The 19,808-nt window shown below is 39.1% G+C and overlaps 2 protein-coding genes across 4 annotated transcripts; one reads left to right on the forward strand and one right to left on the reverse strand.

Annotated features, from left to right (window-relative positions):
- Nucleotides 1-261: 261 nt before the first annotated feature.
- LOC122660278 (F-box protein SKIP22-like) lies at nt 262-2,130 on the reverse strand. 3 transcript variants are annotated; one of them, XM_043855513.1, is made up of 3 exons: nt 1,828-2,130; nt 486-1,710; nt 262-434 (listed from the first exon to the last, which is right to left on the reverse strand). In XM_043855513.1, the coding sequence occupies exons 1-2, from the start codon at nt 2,128-2,130 to the stop codon at nt 490-492; spliced, it is 1,524 nt and encodes a 507-aa protein (XP_043711448.1). In that variant the 3' UTR covers nt 262-434; nt 486-489. The 3 variants fall into 3 exon arrangements, with proteins under 3 accessions (XP_043711448.1, XP_043711449.1, XP_043711447.1); XM_043855514.1 differs by having other exon boundaries at nt 262-428; nt 481-1,710; XM_043855512.1 differs by having other exon boundaries at nt 262-1,710.
- A 239-nt stretch (nt 2,131-2,369) lies between these two features.
- On the forward strand, nt 2,370-18,151 carry LOC122658477 (argininosuccinate lyase, chloroplastic). Its single transcript, XM_043853453.1, has 7 exons — nt 2,370-2,807; nt 2,897-3,160; nt 3,891-4,007; nt 4,886-5,034; nt 15,581-15,872; nt 16,806-16,970; nt 17,808-18,151. The coding sequence occupies exons 1-7, from the start codon at nt 2,463-2,465 to the stop codon at nt 18,057-18,059; spliced, it is 1,584 nt and encodes a 527-aa protein (XP_043709388.1). The 5' UTR covers nt 2,370-2,462; the 3' UTR covers nt 18,060-18,151.
- Nucleotides 18,152-19,808: the final 1,657 nt, after the last annotated feature.

Below are 19,808 nucleotides of genomic sequence, written 5' to 3' on the forward strand. Positions count from 1 at the left end.
CAGAGGAGTAAGAGAGGAGGGGGGGAAGCAGAGAGAAGACATCCACCATCTGACATGGGAGAATTATTTCCTTCGGGAAAAGAAAATGAGTGATTAAGAAATATTCTAGGCACAGCCTATAAATGAGTAAATCAATCCCATCTCTTGACAAACAAAAATAGTAAGTCCAATAGAAATAAACTTCAAAATAACAAGAACTTGAAACGTGGTCACAAGAACATAAACACGAGATTACCCAAAAACAAACAAAAAAAACTCCAGAAAGAAATCTACTTTATATACCACAAAGCAGTGTATCACAAATATTTACATAATCTCAAAATACAGATCAACTCATCATACAGAATCCCATGGAGAATTCCAAACTGAAACTGAATATGTTCAACTTTCTTTTCCATTACCTACCGAAGAACAAACACAGACATTTAAGTGGCCTGGGAAGCATATTTGAATTCCGTCCTCCCAAGCTGGATTCTTCAAGTTGCGAAGCTAGATATTAAAACCACCCAGGTTACAACGGGTACCAACATGTCGACGCCCTATCAAGCGGGGAGCAGCTAAGCCATAAGGGAAATCAACACCTCCTGGTAAAACGTCACTGCGCCCACCAAAAGGTCCAAGAATTGCAGGGTCTCTGATAAGAAAATAAGGATCCCCAAATGGGTATGGCCCTAATCTCGTTGGCCTCATGGTACCCATCCTCCTCTTCCTCATCTTCTTCTTCTCAGAAAGTGAAGCAAACTTCTTCTTCCAGCTCCCTCCAATTCCCTCTGCCGCAGAAAATCCAAACTCTTTTGCAAATTTATGCTTCCACAGGTCATCGTTTGATGATAGGTATCGCAGTTCAGAACAAACACAACCAATCTTTGCTGTATCAGCACCTGGAAGAAAATCCAGAATTTGAATCTTAAGTTCAGTCGGGAGCAGCATGAAGCATGGTGGAGAGACTAATCCAGTTTTCTCACAGAGATCGACAAGGAGAGGCAATGTCAGTCTGTCCTTCACCATTTTCCAAAATTCAAATACTTTTTTCTCATGGGTCGATTTAACATCATATTCATCTTTGTCAGTTACAGCAGCCAAAGAATCACAATTTGTCCACACGAAATTTATCGACGGCATGAAAAGAGATTCATCCAAAGACAGCGCATAGATATCCGAACCCTTTTTCCCTAAAGACCCATAAACATGAACTAATTTCCCCAAATTCTGAAACTTCAAGACAACAGCTTCTACAACCTCGCCTCCAGAGCCGAAAAGATCAGGGACTGTGTATTTTACGGATACCGTACAAGCCCTTGAAGCCCATCCTTGTGGAAGACTAAAACCGGCTATCTTCTGGTTCGTCGCGGAATCGAAGCAAACAAAGCCAGACTCCAAAAGAACAGCATGAACAGCAATTATCAGAAGCTTGCTGTTACTCCCAGCATTTCCCGCCTCCTCTTTGAATACCTTCTTCATAAAGCACGGCACAGAAGAGGAGTTCGTCAATATCTCAGGTGTAGCTTCATCTATTACATCTACATCCATCTCTTCCATTTCATTCATATTTTCATCAGCATTCTCAGAAATACCTATAGGTTCCTCCTGGGGTGGATTCAGGGACACGGCTGACGAGGTACCTTCAGAACTCAAACTCCTCGTCAGGGGGTCAGAATCATTCGGCTGCTTCCGGGTTTCCGATTCGGGATCGGAAAGCTTATCACTTGCCTGGAATTGAGGATTCATAATTGCGTGAGAATTATCCAGCTACGTTAGGGTTTCAAATTGTAGATCCGAAATAGTATTACTTACCTCAAATTGAGAATCGGAAAGCTTATAACTTGCCTGAAATTGACGATCCTCTCCCGCCTGGGTCTGCTGGGTCACAGTGGAGGTTCCTCCCGAGAACCCGTTAGGGTTAAGAGTGTAGAAGATCAAATCCCCAGAAGTGATGCCGAGAGACTGGAGAGATTCCTCAGGAGAAGACTCGGGAATCTCATCTTTCCGGTTGAGAGACAGATGTAGGGTTTCAGGAAGAGAAGAAATCTTCTCAGCAACAGCATTCTTTAGGTCTTGGAGAGAACATGGAGATGGCGTCTCGATCTTTAGAGTCTCCTTCGATTCTAAAGCTCTCACTCTCAATTTCATTTTGCAGAACGAGAATTTGATGGAAAGTAAACTTCGCAGACAAGAACCTCCACGGTGAACATCGACAACCGACTGATGGCTATTTATAGTGGATTAACTGGGTTCGGGAAAATCGGATTCAGTCTCGACCGATTCCCGATCCGATTCAGTCTCCTACTCGGGTGTGTGTGGGTCCCACCACCCTCTGTCTGCTGTTAGGGCTCCTCTTACTAGCTTAGTCGCTACTGCTTGCAGGCATGTCATGGGCATTTATTTAAGGGGCGCTCACAGAACGACCACACACTTCTCTTCGCCCGACTCACATTCTCTCCTTGAGGAGCAGAGAAGCTGTAATGGAATCTATCTCTGAACGCTCCCTGTGTAATTCTATCATTTCGCGCTTCTCCTCGTCGTCACTTCAGAGGCGGAGCTCCTGTGAACCTCGACTTCGTCTTGTTTTCGGCCGGAAAATCCAGAAGAGATTACAGGTTGTGTCGTGCGCCCCTGAGACCATGAGCTATGTCCATACGGACTCTTCAGTGAAGAATTCTAAAGAGGTGAAGCTATGGGGTGGTCGATTCGAAGAAAACGTCACTGATGCGGTCGAGAGGTTCACTGAATCGATTTCGTATGACAAGGCTCTGTACAAGCAGGACATTATGGGAAGTAGGGCTCATGCTACAATGCTCGCTCATCAGGTTACACTTCTTCTTATCTTGTAGTTTCTAGTACTCTTATTGAGTTGTATGCTTGAGTTCGCATTTACTAATCCATCTCGGTGGTGTAGGGCTTGATCAGTGACAGTGATAGGGATAGTATACTGAAGGGTCTCGATGAGATTGAGAGGATCATCGAAGCTGGGAAGTTTGAGTGGCGGGCGGATAGGGAGGACGTACACATGAACATTGAAGCAGCACTCACTGATTTGATTGGAGAACCTGCAAAGAAGCTTCACACTGCTAGGAGCCGGAATGATCAAGTTTTGACCGATTTCCGTCTCTGGTGCCGTGATGCCATAGATGAAATCCTTGCCCACATAAAACGTCTTCAGGTTGTGTACATCCCTCTGCACTCTTTATTGGCACTTGTTTACTACTTCAATTCGGCTATTCAAATGCTCCATTTCGGGCTTCCTGGCACATACAGACTCTACGGCATAATAATTTTATCTCCCCCCCCCCCCCCTCCTCCTCTCTTCTTTCTGTCATATACAGACTCTACTGCTTAGTGTAGGACGTATACCAGGCCTTACCTTTTACCTTTGCATGCACAATTATCACAAAGAGGGCTTGTACGATTACACAAGTAGTAGTCACTTCGGACTTTATATTATTTTTTTCCTGCATGGTCCAGTCTATCTCTTCTAATATCATGTTGAAAACAGATCATCTTCACATAAACCATATAAACCAGTATATGTTGATTGAAGACGCTGTATAAGTGCGCAATTGGTAACATAATTTTCCATTGTAAAATGTTGAAGATGCCCCTTGTAGGTATGCTTTTGGCAGCTGGAACATGCCATTCATTTGTAGGCACTTGCAGTCAGAAAGATCATGTTATCAGATGTTGCGTGTGAACAATTTCATTTGTTCAGAATGTCTGTGCTTTCTTGGTCTTGCTTCTTTTCTTTTTTTTCGGATTGATTACAAATTGCTTTCTGATATTGATGTTAAATTACTTTTCTTGGACTGATTGGCCTTTCCTTTTATTGTCTTTATTATAAACTGTTTTCCCATCATTCTCTCATGTACTAACAAATTATGGTATGAAACATAAAGGTTTCACTAGTGACCTTGGCTACAAAAAATGAAGGGCTGATTGTTCCTGGATATACGCATCTACAAAGAGCCCAACCTGTTCTACTGCAACATCTTCTTTTGTCATATGTTGAGCAGGTGAGTCAATTCTTTATATGTTCCTTATATTGTTGAGCAAGGATTATGTTCTCTTTGTCTTGACCATGGAATCAAATTTGGACTTTGATCCTGGTCAACAGGGAAAATATTTTGGTGATCAGACTTAGTTGCCCATAATTTTTGTGATTTAAAGGTTGATTTGGACCAAACTACTGAAATATTTTGATATTTTTCACTGCCAAAACCAAAATATTTTAGTGATTTTTACTTTTTTTTCTTTGCAATTTATTCTCGTGAATTTAATCATGTAAATACAAAATGATAGAGGTTTTCTTTTGTGGTAGTGTTTCCTGTTACTGACCATTCTATATATTTGTCAGGTACTTTTTTCGCTCTTTTTTGGTGGGAAAAGCACTTATTTTTGGGTACTAAAGGAAAACTACTTGTACTTATTATGACAAAAAATAATATCAAGGACTATATTGTTGTACATGCAACTATTTGCTATCAACCCCTTGTCCATTCAATGAATTGGCAATGCAATTAAAAATTGCTTCTATGAACAAATACAGGGGGCCACATTAAATAATGAACTGAACCATCTTGTATAGATAATTTTTTCTTCTTCATTATAAATGCTCCCAATTATTTCATGTCATTGTATTTCGTTGCTACTATTTTAAAAATCCTTTTATTTGTGGTAGCTGTATTTGAACTTTATTATTGATTAATTGAGAAAAGAATGCAAATGTGAATTTCCTGCATGAAATGGTTTTGCTTTTTTTGCCACCTCTATTTTATCAATTTCGTTGCAAAAGTAAGGTTGACCACCTCTTGATTTTAATTTAAGTTTGCTGCTGTAGTTTTGTTTAGTTTTTTCTAGGAGAAATTAACTCTATCCATAGTGGTGACTGTAGCTTGAACGTGATGCTGGTCGTCTGGTAGACTGCAAAGTTCGGTTGAACTTCTGCCCTCTAGGTGCATGTGCATTGGCAGGGACTGGCCTCCCCATTGATAGGTTTATGACTTCTGATGCTCTAGGGTTTACAGCACCCATGAGGAACAGGTATGGACTTTAAAAGTTCCTGGCTTATGTTCACTGAATGGCAGCCAAGGGATGTTGATTTTACAACCCTTATCTCCATTTATGGTTTTAACTTCATGTTGCAACCCTGCATGAATTTCGTGCTTGCTCAGTTGCTCGTCTCTTTATGGTCCATGTGATTTGGTTTGTGCATCCAATCAGTGTGCAACTGCTTTCATCAATTCCTCAATGATCAGCTTCATGGGATAATAGTAGTTATCTGAGTAGATGCTTTAGTTTGGGAGTCATCCATTGAATGGTGAAGAGACACCTTTGGGCTGAATGTAGCTTGGAATCATGCATGTTGACCCATTAAGTTGATGCTTTGCAAGTTTGCAACAACATACATGATGATTAAAGGATGTTAAAGCATTACCCTTCTTTCTGCTTGATGTTATAAGCTGCCTGCATTTTATATTTCTTTTTGTTTACCTGAATGCATATTTGATGATGTTATTTCGTCAAGAGTCAGGCTTCTACTTTCACAGTGGGTCCACCCTTTATAGATCTTGTGCACCATATCTGCTTCTGGTTGAATACATTAGAATATGATGTGTTTTACAGCTATCATGTTTGTGGGAACACACCCCCAACGCCCTTAACCTTAAAGAAATGTCGCACTCACCTCAACAGCGCCTATCACAATGGTCTCGTCGAAGATCAAAAACATTCACTTGCTTCCTAAACATATTCTTAAAGTATTCCTAAGCACCTTTCTCAAGATGATAGCATATCGTTTAAACATTTATTCTCCCTTAAAACTCATTCTATACTCTTAAAATTCCAGCTTTAATGTTCATCTGTCGTATTCCGGAAATACTAAGGTTCACCCAATTATACACACCCTGGGTATACCAATTTTATCAGGGATGTAGTCAACACATTATTAGAGTTCACATATAAATTTCAGGTCAATATTCAAGGTCCTTGGCAACCACCTATATGCCTCAAGTTCTATGTCCAGAATTTTCTAGATTCTGAGCACCTACACAATAAGTTTCATAATAAATAGCTCTGAATTCCAAATTACTCCCTACAAGTACAGATATAAACTAGACCCATAGGAGAATATTAAATTTAAATCCCATTGATGCAGGAGCAATTCCTTGGACTGGCCCAAACCCTTTGTGTAATACATGTGAAGATGAACCGGGTCCAGCTGGGTTTTTGGGTTTAATAGGATATTTAATTATTTATTTATTTTAGATTTATTCTGTTTTAGTTTTAGTCAGCTAAGCATTAAAAGAGTTATTAGTTAGAGTTCCTTTTTAGTTTTAGTTAAGGATTAGGATTATTTGGGTTAGGAGTCTCTTATTTTATCTTTAAATACTCTTGTAATCATCGTTTATTTCCAGATTTTGATGAATGGATTTTTGAGTTGTTTGTTACCAGAGTGGTGAGAATGAATCTGGTTGTGCGACCTTTTCTTTTCTCCCTCTTCTATTCTCCTTCTTCCTTCTCTATTCTTCCATATTCTTTCCCTTCTTCATTGTCAGATTAATATTGTGTTCTGCATGGTATTAATATCACCAACCTTGAAGTTAATCACCCTCAAACCGTATCCCTTTCTCCCTGAGATTTGTGTCGAAGGTAGCTCTTCCCTGGACAACCAACCCCTTAGAGCTTCATGGCAATTGATTAACTCTGCTGTGAGAAATCGAACCTGCAAATCATATTGCTTCAAGCTACCACCCAGGTCTGATTTCAGAGGGCAAACTTCTTCTCTTCACTCACTGTTTTGGCTGAACTTCAGTTGCATTCAAGAAATCTGCCCATCGTCTATCTCCCATTAAAATCTGAAGCCAAACAAAGGACTATCGAAGGAGATCTCTCCTTTGAAGTTATGCTGGTTCCACCGTCTGCAACTCTTTTCCAAGGTTGAAGACAAATTCCTTCCCATGATTCCTTTTGTGCTTTTATTTTATTTACCCACTTTCCATAATGACCCCCGTCTTCCCCAATAATTTTATCTTGTCCATTAACTTAACTTTGCTTCCAAGTATGTCCTTGCACAATAAATCTAATTCCTATTAGGTCCTATTTTCTTTACCGACCAATTTAACCCTTACAAAATAATGGTTATTACAAGATTGCCATTGCCCTTCTATTATTTAGACTTTTGTTAATTGGGTGAGCCCATAAGCGATCCGAGTAGGGTTTTCGGACCCTGGATCCGCATCACCCATGCTCAGGTATCACTTATTTATTAGGGATTTACAAAAGATACAGTCCCTTGGTGAGCCTTGGCACAACGGTTAAATTGTGCTATTGCAACCTGCCTCTTCTGCAAAGTAGGGGGTTAAGGCTGCATACATTTGCCCCTCCCAGACCTTGCAGTAGTGGGAGCCTCGTGCACTAGGTTGCTCTTTGTTTTTACAGTAATACAGTCCTTCTTCAGTTTAGATCAATTTCTAAGCACTGTTAGTAGAAAATCAAATAAATTCATCCCAACTAAACCTTTCTAGGCTTTCTTCTACATGTTCCAGACTCCTTAAACATCATGCATACTGAAAATCGTACTCAAGAAAAATATCTAGGTAAGGCTAACCCTTTTGTCAAATTCAGGTTCATAATAGACCTTTCCTGTAAAACAATCATAAAAACTTAATTATTTGCCCTAGTCTTCAGATGCTCAAATTTGACAGAGACCTAGATCCATAAGTTAGCCTCATACCATAAAAATTTTAGACTCAGGCTCTCTTTGGCATAGTTTATATTCATATTTATGACCTATTTATGAATAATCAATTATGATAATAAGTTATGGGCTATAAACAATAATCATTTGGTTTACTACTAGACATAATAGATTATATAATAAAAAGTAGGTTTGGTATACTTAAGTGAAGAATATATTATGTATTATATATTTATATATATGGGAAGTAGTTTTCTGTCCGGGAGTGTGGCCTACACCAGCACTCCCACGTCTCTATCTCTCTCCTCCTCAAAACAAGGGGGGAGAGGTGTCTTTTCAAATGGGGAGGAGAGAGATAGACTCATGGGAGTGCTGGCATAGGCCACACTCCCGGACAGAGAACTTTCTCCCTATCTATCTATCTATGTCTATCTATATATATCTATATATATATATAAAATATGATATATGTTAGGTGTGTTAATCGGTCAGTTTGAACCGGTTTTGGTTCGGTTTCAGTGAGAATGAGCAAGTCCAAAACATGATCCAACAAGGGTGCACCGATTTCAGATGTATCGGTTTGGTATCGGGTTGCCTTGTAAATATATTTAAAAGCGTGAACAAAAAGTGTATTTTTAATGAATTTCAAGCAGGTATCGGTTTCTTACCGGCTTATATCGGTTTCAATCCCGTTTTTTAAGTTCGGTTCGATGTCTTATTGGCTTCAACACAGTCTGGTTTGGTTTTGGTTTCACAAAATCCCAATCTGAAACATGATCCAATAAGCTCATATAGGTTTGGTAGGTTCACCTTGTTTTGGTCGGTTCGGCTCAGTTTCATCGTTTCGGGCTAGGTTTTGACACCCCTAATATATGTTGAAAGAGGGTGGGGGGCAGGGTGGGGGTTGGAGAGAGAGAAAAAGAGGTTTTGTTCTAATTTTGTTAATTTTACCAATGTACCCCTACTTAAGTAACAATTCTGTACATGTTCATTAATGGTACCTGCATAAACAAATATTTAAGTTTATGGTGATAAATCATAATAATTTAAGCTGTTTATGAATTTATGCTTATAATAATTTATTTTCATGAGAAATAGGGGTTATAAATCATACCAAACACATATATTTATGTGTCAAATAAACATAAATTTAAACTATACCAAAGACAGCCTCAGATTCATTCCCAATAATAATTATAATAATTTCCTCATAGATGGACAGAACTGTCCTGGCAGAAAAACCCATATAACCCCAAGCCGAGTGTGCATTTTAATGAAGATCAAAAACTGAGATTCAAACTCCCAAAATCTTATATTAAATAACTTAAACACTATTGAAAACATTGATAAATTTCTCAGATCCAAAACAAAGGGAAAGAGCCCTAAGCCCTTAGAATTCTTCCTTTGGGCTTTTATTTTTGTTAAACCAGGAACTTATCTGGGTGCCCTGGTCGGTCCCTTAATTTTTATTAAGAAAATGAAGATAATTAAGAAAACAAAGGGGGAGAGCGGGGGACGTAGCCCGCCTTACCCCTAGCCCATCCTAAACATAAGATGAAAACCATACCTGAAAAGAAACCAAGTACCCTCCCAATACAAAGGATAAATTAAAGAAAGCAAAGAGGGCTTTATAGACCAGCCTAGCATACAATTAGTTAACTCTAATAAAAGAAACTCTTAATTTGTCATCCCAGGTCGCTTGCTTGATGAAGTCGGGAAAAGAGCTGAATTCCGTGTAACAATCCAATCACTAACAGCATGGTTAGCACAAGCATCTGCCACTCTGTTAGCTTCACTCACTGAACGATGAGCACAAATAGAAATATTCTGCAGCAGCTTGTTCAAGGAAGTCCACCAATACCAAGCCCTCCAGTGAATATTATTTTAGGCAGAAATAGACTGAACAGTATGTTTAGAATCTGAAATAATAAAAAATCTGGTAATGCCCAAAAAGATACAATATTTATACCATCCAAGATTGCCCTTAGTTCAGTCACATTATGGGTGGTGGGGAAGGTAGATAGCATACGAGATCAAAAGTAGCCAACCAATAGTAAGAGCTAGGCAAGCAAGCAAACAACAAGAAACTACCTCAAACTCTGGGGACACTGCTCATCCGTTGATTCTTGGATGTGCGTTAGTGGTACAAGTACCATAGTAGTGAGCAAAGATGAAGTACACCGAACCATTTCATCTCTCATACAACCTCCTCCTCCACCTGGACCAGGATTACATTTAGCCGTCCCATCTACATTTGGCGTGAAGAAATGATCCTTAACTTGTATCCATTTAACAAAAGACATCTTTTATTCACTTTGGCGATTGGAATCTTCAAAAAAGACAGCAGCTGCAAATCTTGTTCATTTAAACCTCTTGAGAGATAAGAGATTATTAGGCATCTGGTAATGGACAACCATTGTAGAACTTTTTTAATCACCCGGCTTGAGGGATTTGCATTTCCCTCAAACCGTCTGAAATTACGTTCCCTCCATATTTCCCAAATAAGAGGGAAGCAGAAATAGCAGTTGCCGCTGACAAAAACAGATTGCAGCGGCCACCACCAATATTAAAAAAAAGGGGTGTGGTTATCGAAGAAGGTTAGAACTATGTTTTTTTTAATCTTACAACAAAAAAAAGCTTTTAAAATTTGCATATAACCCTCTTTTAAAAATTAAATCTTAAAAGATTATAGTCCCATATTTACATTTACCCCCTTTTTGTATGTCACACATTTACGCCCCCTTTTTTGTATGTGTGGACAGTGCACACCTAAGAGGCTGGCCACTGCCTTGGGTGACCTCGTCACGGTGACAACTATGGTCATGGACTGAGTGTACTGAAGGAGGCTTTCCTGCCTAGTTCTATTCATTTTTGTCATGGAGTGTAGCAACTATTGTGTAATTGTTATCATCATCATCCAAGTCTCATCTCTATTACTTGGGGCCTCAAGAAGGCTCTCCTGCCCCGTTCAAATGATTTGTGTCATCGGATGGTAACATAATTCAGGAGCATGATCTTAACACTTTGAGATGCAATTTGGGTCTTAGATCTGAATTGTATTAGGTGGAGCAGTGAAATAGCTGTCTTGAGTGGCCCATTGGTAGATTGCTGTTCTAGACTTCCAAGTTTTTAGGAACTTTATCTACAATCTAATCGTGAGATAGTGTTAGGATTTCTAGTTGTTTTTATTTTATTACTGTTAAGTGGTTTACGGATATGTCCAGTCATTTTATTTCAGTTTTTCAATAGATTAGGTAGTTTGGTCAGTTTATGAAACCTCCCATACTGTTTGCGAGTGAGAGATTGGGTCAATTTTTGTTTCTTTTTTGATGTCCAGTCTTGAGTCTTTATAAAGTATGTAGGTCTATGGCTTAAGGGTATGATTTGAGGAATGGATTGAAGTAGTTGTTTGAAAGATATTGTCTCTCCTCTCCCCCCCCCCCCCCCCCACCCTCACCCCCACCCCACAACAATCTTCTCTCTATTCTTTTCTTCTCCCTCCTCTTTCGTCCCCCAATGACAGTCTCCTTCATCCCTAACTTTTCTTTCCCTTCTTCTTTTCTTTATTAACCTATCTGCTTCCCATTGCTGACTGCTAAAACAAAGAACTAGCAGACAAATAGCCCTGGATTGTCCATCAATCTCCATCTTCCTTCTCTGATTTTTTAGATGTGAAACCCTCCACCAGCAGATAATCTTCCATTGATGTGATCTGCATCATAATAACTATCATATCATTATTATCATCATCCTAGCCTTATTCCAAGTTTCGACTACATGGGGCTGGCTCGTGGGTTGAATTGTGATATTTTTTGTAAATCTCTGGTTGGTGGTGCTCCTAAATATTGTTTGAAAAGTGAATCAAATCAGAATGGGGACTTTTGAATTGAAAGTTAAAGTGAGTTGTGAATCATGGGTTTCTTTACAATTATCTGTCTAATACAGACGGATCCATTAACGAACAGAAATTTAATGAATATATTCATTCACATTTCCATAAAATAATAGGAGACATTATGAATGGTGAATACCTCCCACGTGATAACCACACAACATCGCTAAAACTAACAAATAGCGTGCTTTTAACTGAAGAACATTGCTCCATGGTTCTTAAGATTTATACTTCTTATGTTTGCTGAAGGCAGTTTTTTCACAGAACCGTTCTGAAAAGCTTATCAGCACGGTCCAGCATTTCCAGCATTTTGAGTCATGTGGACAGTTGGTTTTGGCCAACTGACAGTTGGATTAGTTGTACACCTTATGATTAGCCACATGTCAAGTTTCAGAATTAAATTCAACTAAATACTCTCCCACGAATGTCTATGCATCCTTGTATTTTTTGTTCATCCATGTTTGTCCATGCACCCTCCTGTCGTCCGTAGATTTTCAAAGCTTTATTTTTCCACTTGGCAAACTCCTTTTGGTCTGAAAATTGACATGTAGGAAGGAGACCTTGGTGTCTACCTGTCAACAAAATATAGGCCCCATCCAATCTACCACGTGCCAGATATTTGGGTTTCTCACTAGTATTATGTGTTTGATCAGTATGTCTAGTATAAGATAGAACTCACATGCAGTTTAGAGAAAAGAAAAAGGGGGGGGAGGGACGATGGACGGTTGTCCCTTGTTATTCTATTATCATCTTCCTTCTTTTATGATTTTTCTTATTACTCTGTTATTCTGTTCCTTCTCTTTCTTCTTTTTGTCATTTAATTTTCACAGCGGTTACTGGTTGTGCTCTTTTTCTGGGCGACCTAACAGTCCCCATATCAGTTGATCGATGTCCTTGGTGAGCAATCGGTTTAACCTGAAATTTTTAGCAAAGGAAGCTCTTCCATAAGCAACCTAAACCCTAGAGTCTTGTCCCTTCTAATTCACTCTGTTATGAGATTTCAGCTTGAAATCAAGCTTGGTTGCTACAATACAGCGTCCTCTGGTTTCTGCATTTTTTTTATTTTTTTATTTTTAGCTGGCTGAATCTAATGTTTGTTGGACTTTTGAGGTCAGTGGCATAGCATCATGAATCTGAAACTTCATAGAGTTTGAGTATTCTGGTTGCTGGAATGATCTCACAGAATCTATTTTTCCGCCTGGTTCTTCTATCGTGAGGGAGATTAAGAATTAATTCTTCTTAATTACGAATGCGGGCAGTTTATGTCAAAACTAGCCAAAGCCCATTGTTTCGCAAGTCACATTCTAATTTGTCCATATTCTGATTTACGATTCTCAGAAAGAGCCCTTTTCTGGTTTATTCCCCCCCCCCCCCCAAAACCCCCCAAAAAAAAATAAAAACTTTTCAGAAATTCAGTTTCTTGCTCTAAAAGGGGTCTTGATGTATCTAGGCTGCATACCAAGAAATACAGCTGCAGGTGTAGGGATCTTCCTACACCAGCAGCACTGTAGGTGTTGGGATAGGTGTAGAGATTACCCTACACTACCAACAAATCGTGGGCTGATGTTTATTTTATTTCTTTTTATAATTAGGCTTTTAGTTTCCTAGTTATGTTTGAGTTGTACTCCTAATTTGGAATCCTAGTTAGACTTTACTTTCTTATTCTCAGCCATTGGGCTATATATATATATATATATATATATGGGAAGCAGTTTTCTGTCTGGGAGTGTGGCCTACGCCAGCATTCCCATGTGTCTATCTCTCTCCTCCCTAAAACAGGGGGCAAAGCTATCTTTTCATATGGGGAAGAGAGAGATAAACTCATGGGAGTGCTGGCGTAGGCCACATTCCCTGACACAGTTCTTTTTCCCTATATATATATACCCATGATTTGAATAAATACAATTATTTGCTTTGTGCAATTGTGAAATCCTGAGATAGGATAGGTGAGAGTCCTAGGGTGAGATACCTATCAAATTTTCCCCCATTTCCTTCCATCAATCTCAAAGTTTTTAGTGTTTTCAAACCCTGTAACTATCCAATCGATCTCAGGAGGTTCTTCAAGAGTTGCTGGAAATTTTCTGCAAGTTATTCACATCATTCTTTTGGGTATTCATTATCAGTTTACAAGTTGCTGCTAAGTCTATTATCATTCACCACATCAGGGATCAATCCTCATCATCGGTTTTCAGAGAAATTAGGGTTTCAAAATCCTGAAGGCTGATCGATCTCTCTCCTCACTGATTCTGTTTGTGCTCATCTTTTGGAGGTTTCATCCTACATCTATAGGGACCACTCGATCCAAGTTGCAGCCTCAACAGGTTACTGATTTGTGAGATCCTATTATTCTCTTATCTCAATCACTTTTGGTTTTCAATTTCGAACCTACCTGGGATTTGACATATTCAGGTTCTGGTCTTAATTTAGGTCCTATACTGTTCCATATAATTACAGAATTGTCACTTAACTATTATTTTGAGACATTTATTATTCCTGCGGGCCTATAGCAAACCCATAGTCAATGTTATTGAACCTGGGATCACATCTGTTGTAGCTTTGAAGTGTATCTCCATGAAAGCTTGTGTGTCTTCAACGTCTTTGATCTTCCTTGTAGAAATTTATGGCATGTTTTGGAGTTGAATTCGGGTTATGATTGAGGGAGAAGTCCCTGATTTCGGCTTGTGAAATTTGGGGTTGAAAGATAGCCTTCAATATCCCAAATCTCACTTCTTGGAGTTAAAAAGACTCTGAATTGAATGTAGGGTACTAGGATATTAGGATTTGAATCATGAAACGTAAAGATTGAGCAACTGTTAAAGCAATTTTGAACTCTCATGGTAAATCTTAAAAAAACACGTCACACAAGACACTCCTCTGTCTATCTTTTGGGTACCTGTCTTCCTTTGAGGCACCTTCGTGAGTTTTCTATGATCATTGTGAATAATAAGCTGTAGTTGGCTGAGGTCTTCACAGCTCCAGCAGTACACCTCTTAAGTGAAAAATGGATAATATCATTCTCAGGGACAGAATGGAATCAACTGTCTTCTTTTCACCTTATGTGTCAATCTTTAAGCCTAATTGGAGGATTCACTGTGGTTCCACCATGAAATCTTAGTCTCAGAACTGGTTCTATCTCTATTTGTCAAAAAAATATATAAATAAATATAGAAAATGTAATGTCCCAAACATCACAATAGGTTTAAAGAAAGTAGGGCAGAATCTGTGTACCCAACCTGAAGGAGCTGCAAGAAGTCTTAGTTGATTTGAAGTGTTTATATTAATCTCATCTCCTTGTATGTTTGATCCTGGAAATGACCAGACTGTGAATATTGTGATCTTATTATGTAGTAAAGCAGGTTGTTAGAAAATGCTATTTGTGAAAAGAGGAAACCCATGGTATTCTTGCAATAATTGGATCTTCCATATTCCCTCCTTTACATGCATGAGGAAGACATTCTGGGATAAAATATTTTTCCATTCAACTGGTCTTGGCTATTAAATTTCAATTTCCTGGAGTCCCAGAAACATAGTTGTCACGGTGTCTTGGCAACCCAAGGCGTTGGAGAGGGTCCAAAATCAAGGCAACCAAGGCGCTAGGACGCCTTGACAACTATGCCCAGAAATATACTTTTACATCATGGCAATCCTATCTAAAATACCGACCAAAGGGATCCAGTGTAAAGCATATTCTCTGGACATTTTGCTATATTTGATCCATTATGATGAAAGAATGTGGTATACCATGTGGTTTCTGTCGACTGTTTGAGTTCATCTTGTATCCAGGGTATATCATAGATGGAATCACTGATGGGGGTACAGATAGAGAAGATAGAACCTGTCATCTCAAGAATACCCTTGTTTCGTTTTGTGAGACTGTGCTTTGCATGGACATTGTCTTGCTCAAAGAGCAATATAGTGAGAGTAGGCTGTCTGTATTTGTTTCCTTCATGCCTTTATCTTGTTCTATTAATGATTGGATGTTTCTTGATTTCAAATAGCATCGATGCAGTTTCAGACAGAGATTTTGCCTTGGAGTTCCTGTCTGCCAATTCTATTACAGCCATCCATTTATCTCGTCTTGGCGAAGAATGGGTTTTGTGGGCTTCAGAGGAGTTTGGATTTCTCACCCCAAGTGACGCTGTATCCACTGGTAGTAGTATAATGCCTCAGAAGAAAAATCCAGATCCAATGGAACTTGTTCGTGGAAAATCTGCTAGAATTGTGGGAGACCTCATCACTGTTCTTGTACTGTGCAAGGGCCTCCCTCATGCTTACAATCGTGATCTACAGGTAGGAATTTTTCATAGAATTCATTGGATGATGAAGACACTTTTCGGTAAGCTCACCAATCTGGTGCACAGGCCAATACTGGTAGATATGAGCACTTTCTAGGTTGTACTTTTGCCTCTGTTCCCCATACACTTAATGTGTACCCAATGTACGTGTGTTGTCATGACACAATCTGGATATGGATATGGATATGGGATATGTATTAGACGTTTGCACAAAAGTCAGATACTTGAACATGGTTGTGTAGAAGAATTTTAACCCCCCTTCTTTTAACACCTCCTTTCTGACACATTTTATCTGAGCAGTACAAGTAATACCCATTCCATTTTGGACAATTATGCCCCCTATGTTTTGGGGGAGAGATGGACTCAACTTCTTGACACATACCCATAGCAGATCCCTGTACTGGACCCCTGTAACATAACTTGCAGGCAGACAAGCCTCAAATCTAAATATCAAATGAACTTTAGCTCTTTATTTTCCGTGTATGCCTGCTTAGTAGTTGGTGCACTATCTTTCTGGCCTCTCTAGGGTGTTATGAGGTATGCTGCTTGCATTTATGTTGACAGTGTCAGAATCACCTGGCATGGGTATCAAGTGTTGGAAGTGACTGAAACATAAGATGTAAATTTGTTGATACAACTACATATATTTGAATAATGTTCAACAGACTGGGAGAGGGCATAGGAGAAGTTGGAAGTCAAAATTATTGATGAACATTAGTTTATGTCATGCAAACCAAATTGATCCAGATATATATGAATCTGGTTGAAGGTGGTATCCCACTTGGGATTTTACCTAGTTAAAGAATCCATGCAGCATAGGTTATGACTGCAATAAATTAGCCTTTATAGACTTGATTTGTGCAGTTTCTTGCAGTCTTAACATCATATCTCCAGGACTTGATCCTAATGGTTATTTCATTTTTAACAGGAAGACAAGGAACCTCTGTTTGACAGTGTTAAAACCATCATAGGGATGCTTGAAGTTACTGCAGAATTTGCACAGAACATTACTTTCAATAGGGAGAGAATACAGAAGTCTCTGCCAGCTGGTCATCTGGATGCCACAACACTTGCAGATTATCTAGTGAAGAAGGCAATCTTTGTTCCTCAACCTTTTTGGTTTTTTCTCATTTACTTTGCATACAGAGAATTAGTTTCCATTACTTTTGTCTAAACTCTTGACATGGTGAAATTTCAGGATCGGTGAAGAATCGTTCCCAATAAACCGTAACCCTAGTTTACATACAGGGATCCTCCAGATTTGTTAGAATTGACGGGCCAATTTCAATCTGAATCAGTGATCCCGTGAATCCGATCCCAAACTTTAGATCACTGATCAAATTGCCTACTTGAACAGGCCTTAAACTGTGAAACATTTGCTGTCAGAAAATTATTGGTAAATGTGCCATCGTGATTATTTGGTGTGGTCAAGTAGAGGAAAAAGAGAACAGAAGTTTGGTAACAGCCCAGTGGGATATTGGTCTTCATGTTGTGCTTTAGGACCTGCATTTTTTTTTTTTTTTTGGGGGGGGGGGGGGGGGCGGGGCTGGGTTAGTGGAGACCAGTTCTAAACCACCAAAATATTTCAGGGGCTACATATTTTAATAATACTAAGTATATCGATACTAGTTAGATTAGATATTTGATCAAGCTTGCTCCATTTCATGACCTTCTGGCAGCAGAAGACTTGGACCAAAAACCAACATCACTTTGTAGTTGCACATGGATGGTTTGACAATGAAGGCTCACAAACGCATGCAACTCAAAGGACATTCATATGATGTTTTCCTTGCATCTCCCCCATTTTCCGTTATGCACTGAATTTCTGTTTAAATCCTCATCTGTTTTTTTTTTTTGGCCTGTTGGTTATTTCTAGTTCTCTGAAAGTAGCAATTGAATATTTTCTGTTTTTTTTTTTCTAATTATGCAGGGAGTACCATTTAGAACTTCACATGATATAGTTGGAAGGTCGGTTGCATTGTGCGTCATGAAAAACTGCCAGCTTTCAGAGTTGACGCTTGATGAGCTGAAAAGTATCAATCCAGTATTTGAAGAGGATGTTTATGACTTTCTCGGAGTTGAAAATGCAGTCAAGAAATTCTGCTCATATGGGTCGACGGGCTCAAAATGTGTAGCTGATCAGCTTGGCTTTTGGCTTGCCAAGCTTGACATCCGCAACTAAGCTATTGGCAACTCTTACGCATCTTTTCTGATTGGTGGTGCATTCTGAAGTTGTGGATTCAGAGTTATCCAATATGAAGAAAGGTCAGGGAGGGTTGGGACTGGCAGGTGTAGAACATCATCATTTGGTATTATCGTCTGTGCTCTGGTAATAATATATTGGGACAAACATGCGGGTTTTTCTTCGGGGGTGGGGGGGTGGGGTTTGGGGTTGGTGACGTAGTTGGACGGGTTTTGGGGGAGAGGGGAAGAAGTGAAGGTGGGATTTGATCCTAAAACCTGACTACAACTAGCTGAGGCCCTTACTAGCTGCGTTGCGGCCTTACTGTCACCTTCAAGCCGGCAGGTTTCATTATAGGAAATGTTGAGTGGTTCTTTCTTTGGATTGTAGACTTAGGATTAAGTTTCACTTCACCAAGGGTGATCTGATGCTATAACTGAATTCTGGTTTCTCCCAACTTATCGGTCATTCCTCATGGTTTGAAATATCTACTCTAGTCCAATCAGATGTCAGATGAAGTAGATGAAAAAGATTATTTTTACCATTGGTGCAGAGACACTGGGTCCTTAAACATGTCCTTAGTATCAAGACATGCAAGCTTGTCATTAGTGGTATTTTATTTGAAGGATCTTTTTTCATGAAAGAGAAGTGCTCAGTTAGCTTTTTATGTGGCGCAAAAGTTTCCACGCTTAGCTAGCTGGAAAATTTCCATAACCTTTGCACAGAAAAAAATATTGGGATAGTACCTAGATACAGGATGTTCCATTTGTCAAGTATTAATTTGTGGTTCGAGTTTTCCTTAAGCCATGGTGAAAGGGATTCTTTTGATCGTGGCTTACGGATGGGCAGGAGCAAGGTTCAAAATCCAAATATCAGACTTGGGATTGGTCATGGTTGATACCAAGGTTCTAAAACTTGGGTTTCGACGAGGTTTCGACCAGTCAGAAATTGAGTTCGTCTTGATTTCGATTATATCTCAATTGAAATTTGGGATTTTTTTCCATTGATGGGGAAACTAAGGTTTCGACTCTAAAATAAGGTTTTTTAGGTTTGATTTTTTTTGCAGGTTGTCTATTTTTCACATTTTAAACACAATCCATGAATTATATTGACAAAAAAAATCATTGAAAATAATACTTGTGGTTATTGACCTAAGTTTACTAACATACACGCTGATACGATACAGACATTACAGTGATATTATAAATTTATAATTAGTTCACATAATTATAAAGTACTTGAACCTTGAATAATACATTGAATCCAAATAAAACATTAAAATGTCCCTCTTCAATTCCATGCAGAGTTTCTTAGTGGGTTTAATCCACGAGCAGCGTATCACTGAAGATTGCGAAGCCGTTCTTTGGAATGCACAAGATATGTATCCCATGACATGTTATGGGACCAATTGGTCTGATAGTCCATTACTATTCAATGATAAGCCCCATCATCAACTTGTCCAAGATATCTCAATTTAGGGAAGAGTTCACCGAGAGTGTAAGGTGGAGTCGACACAGATGTCTGTGTACTATTATTCTTCAAAAACTATTGAAAAACCGTTGAAAAATGAAATGACAGCCACGGTTTCGATAGTTTCCTAATGGTTTCGACCAAAATCATGTCGAAACTATGTCGAAATCGGGGATTTTTAAAAGTACAGGCTCAACTCGTCTTAGAACCTGTAGAAACCGAGTTGTCTCGACGGTTTCGACAGGTTTCAACCGAGTTTTGATTCCATGGTTGATACTG

Source organism: Telopea speciosissima, chromosome 4, assembly GCF_018873765.1.
Source record: "Telopea speciosissima isolate NSW1024214 ecotype Mountain lineage chromosome 4, Tspe_v1, whole genome shotgun sequence".
In the NCBI taxonomy this organism is placed as follows: domain Eukaryota; kingdom Viridiplantae; phylum Streptophyta; class Magnoliopsida; order Proteales; family Proteaceae; genus Telopea; species Telopea speciosissima.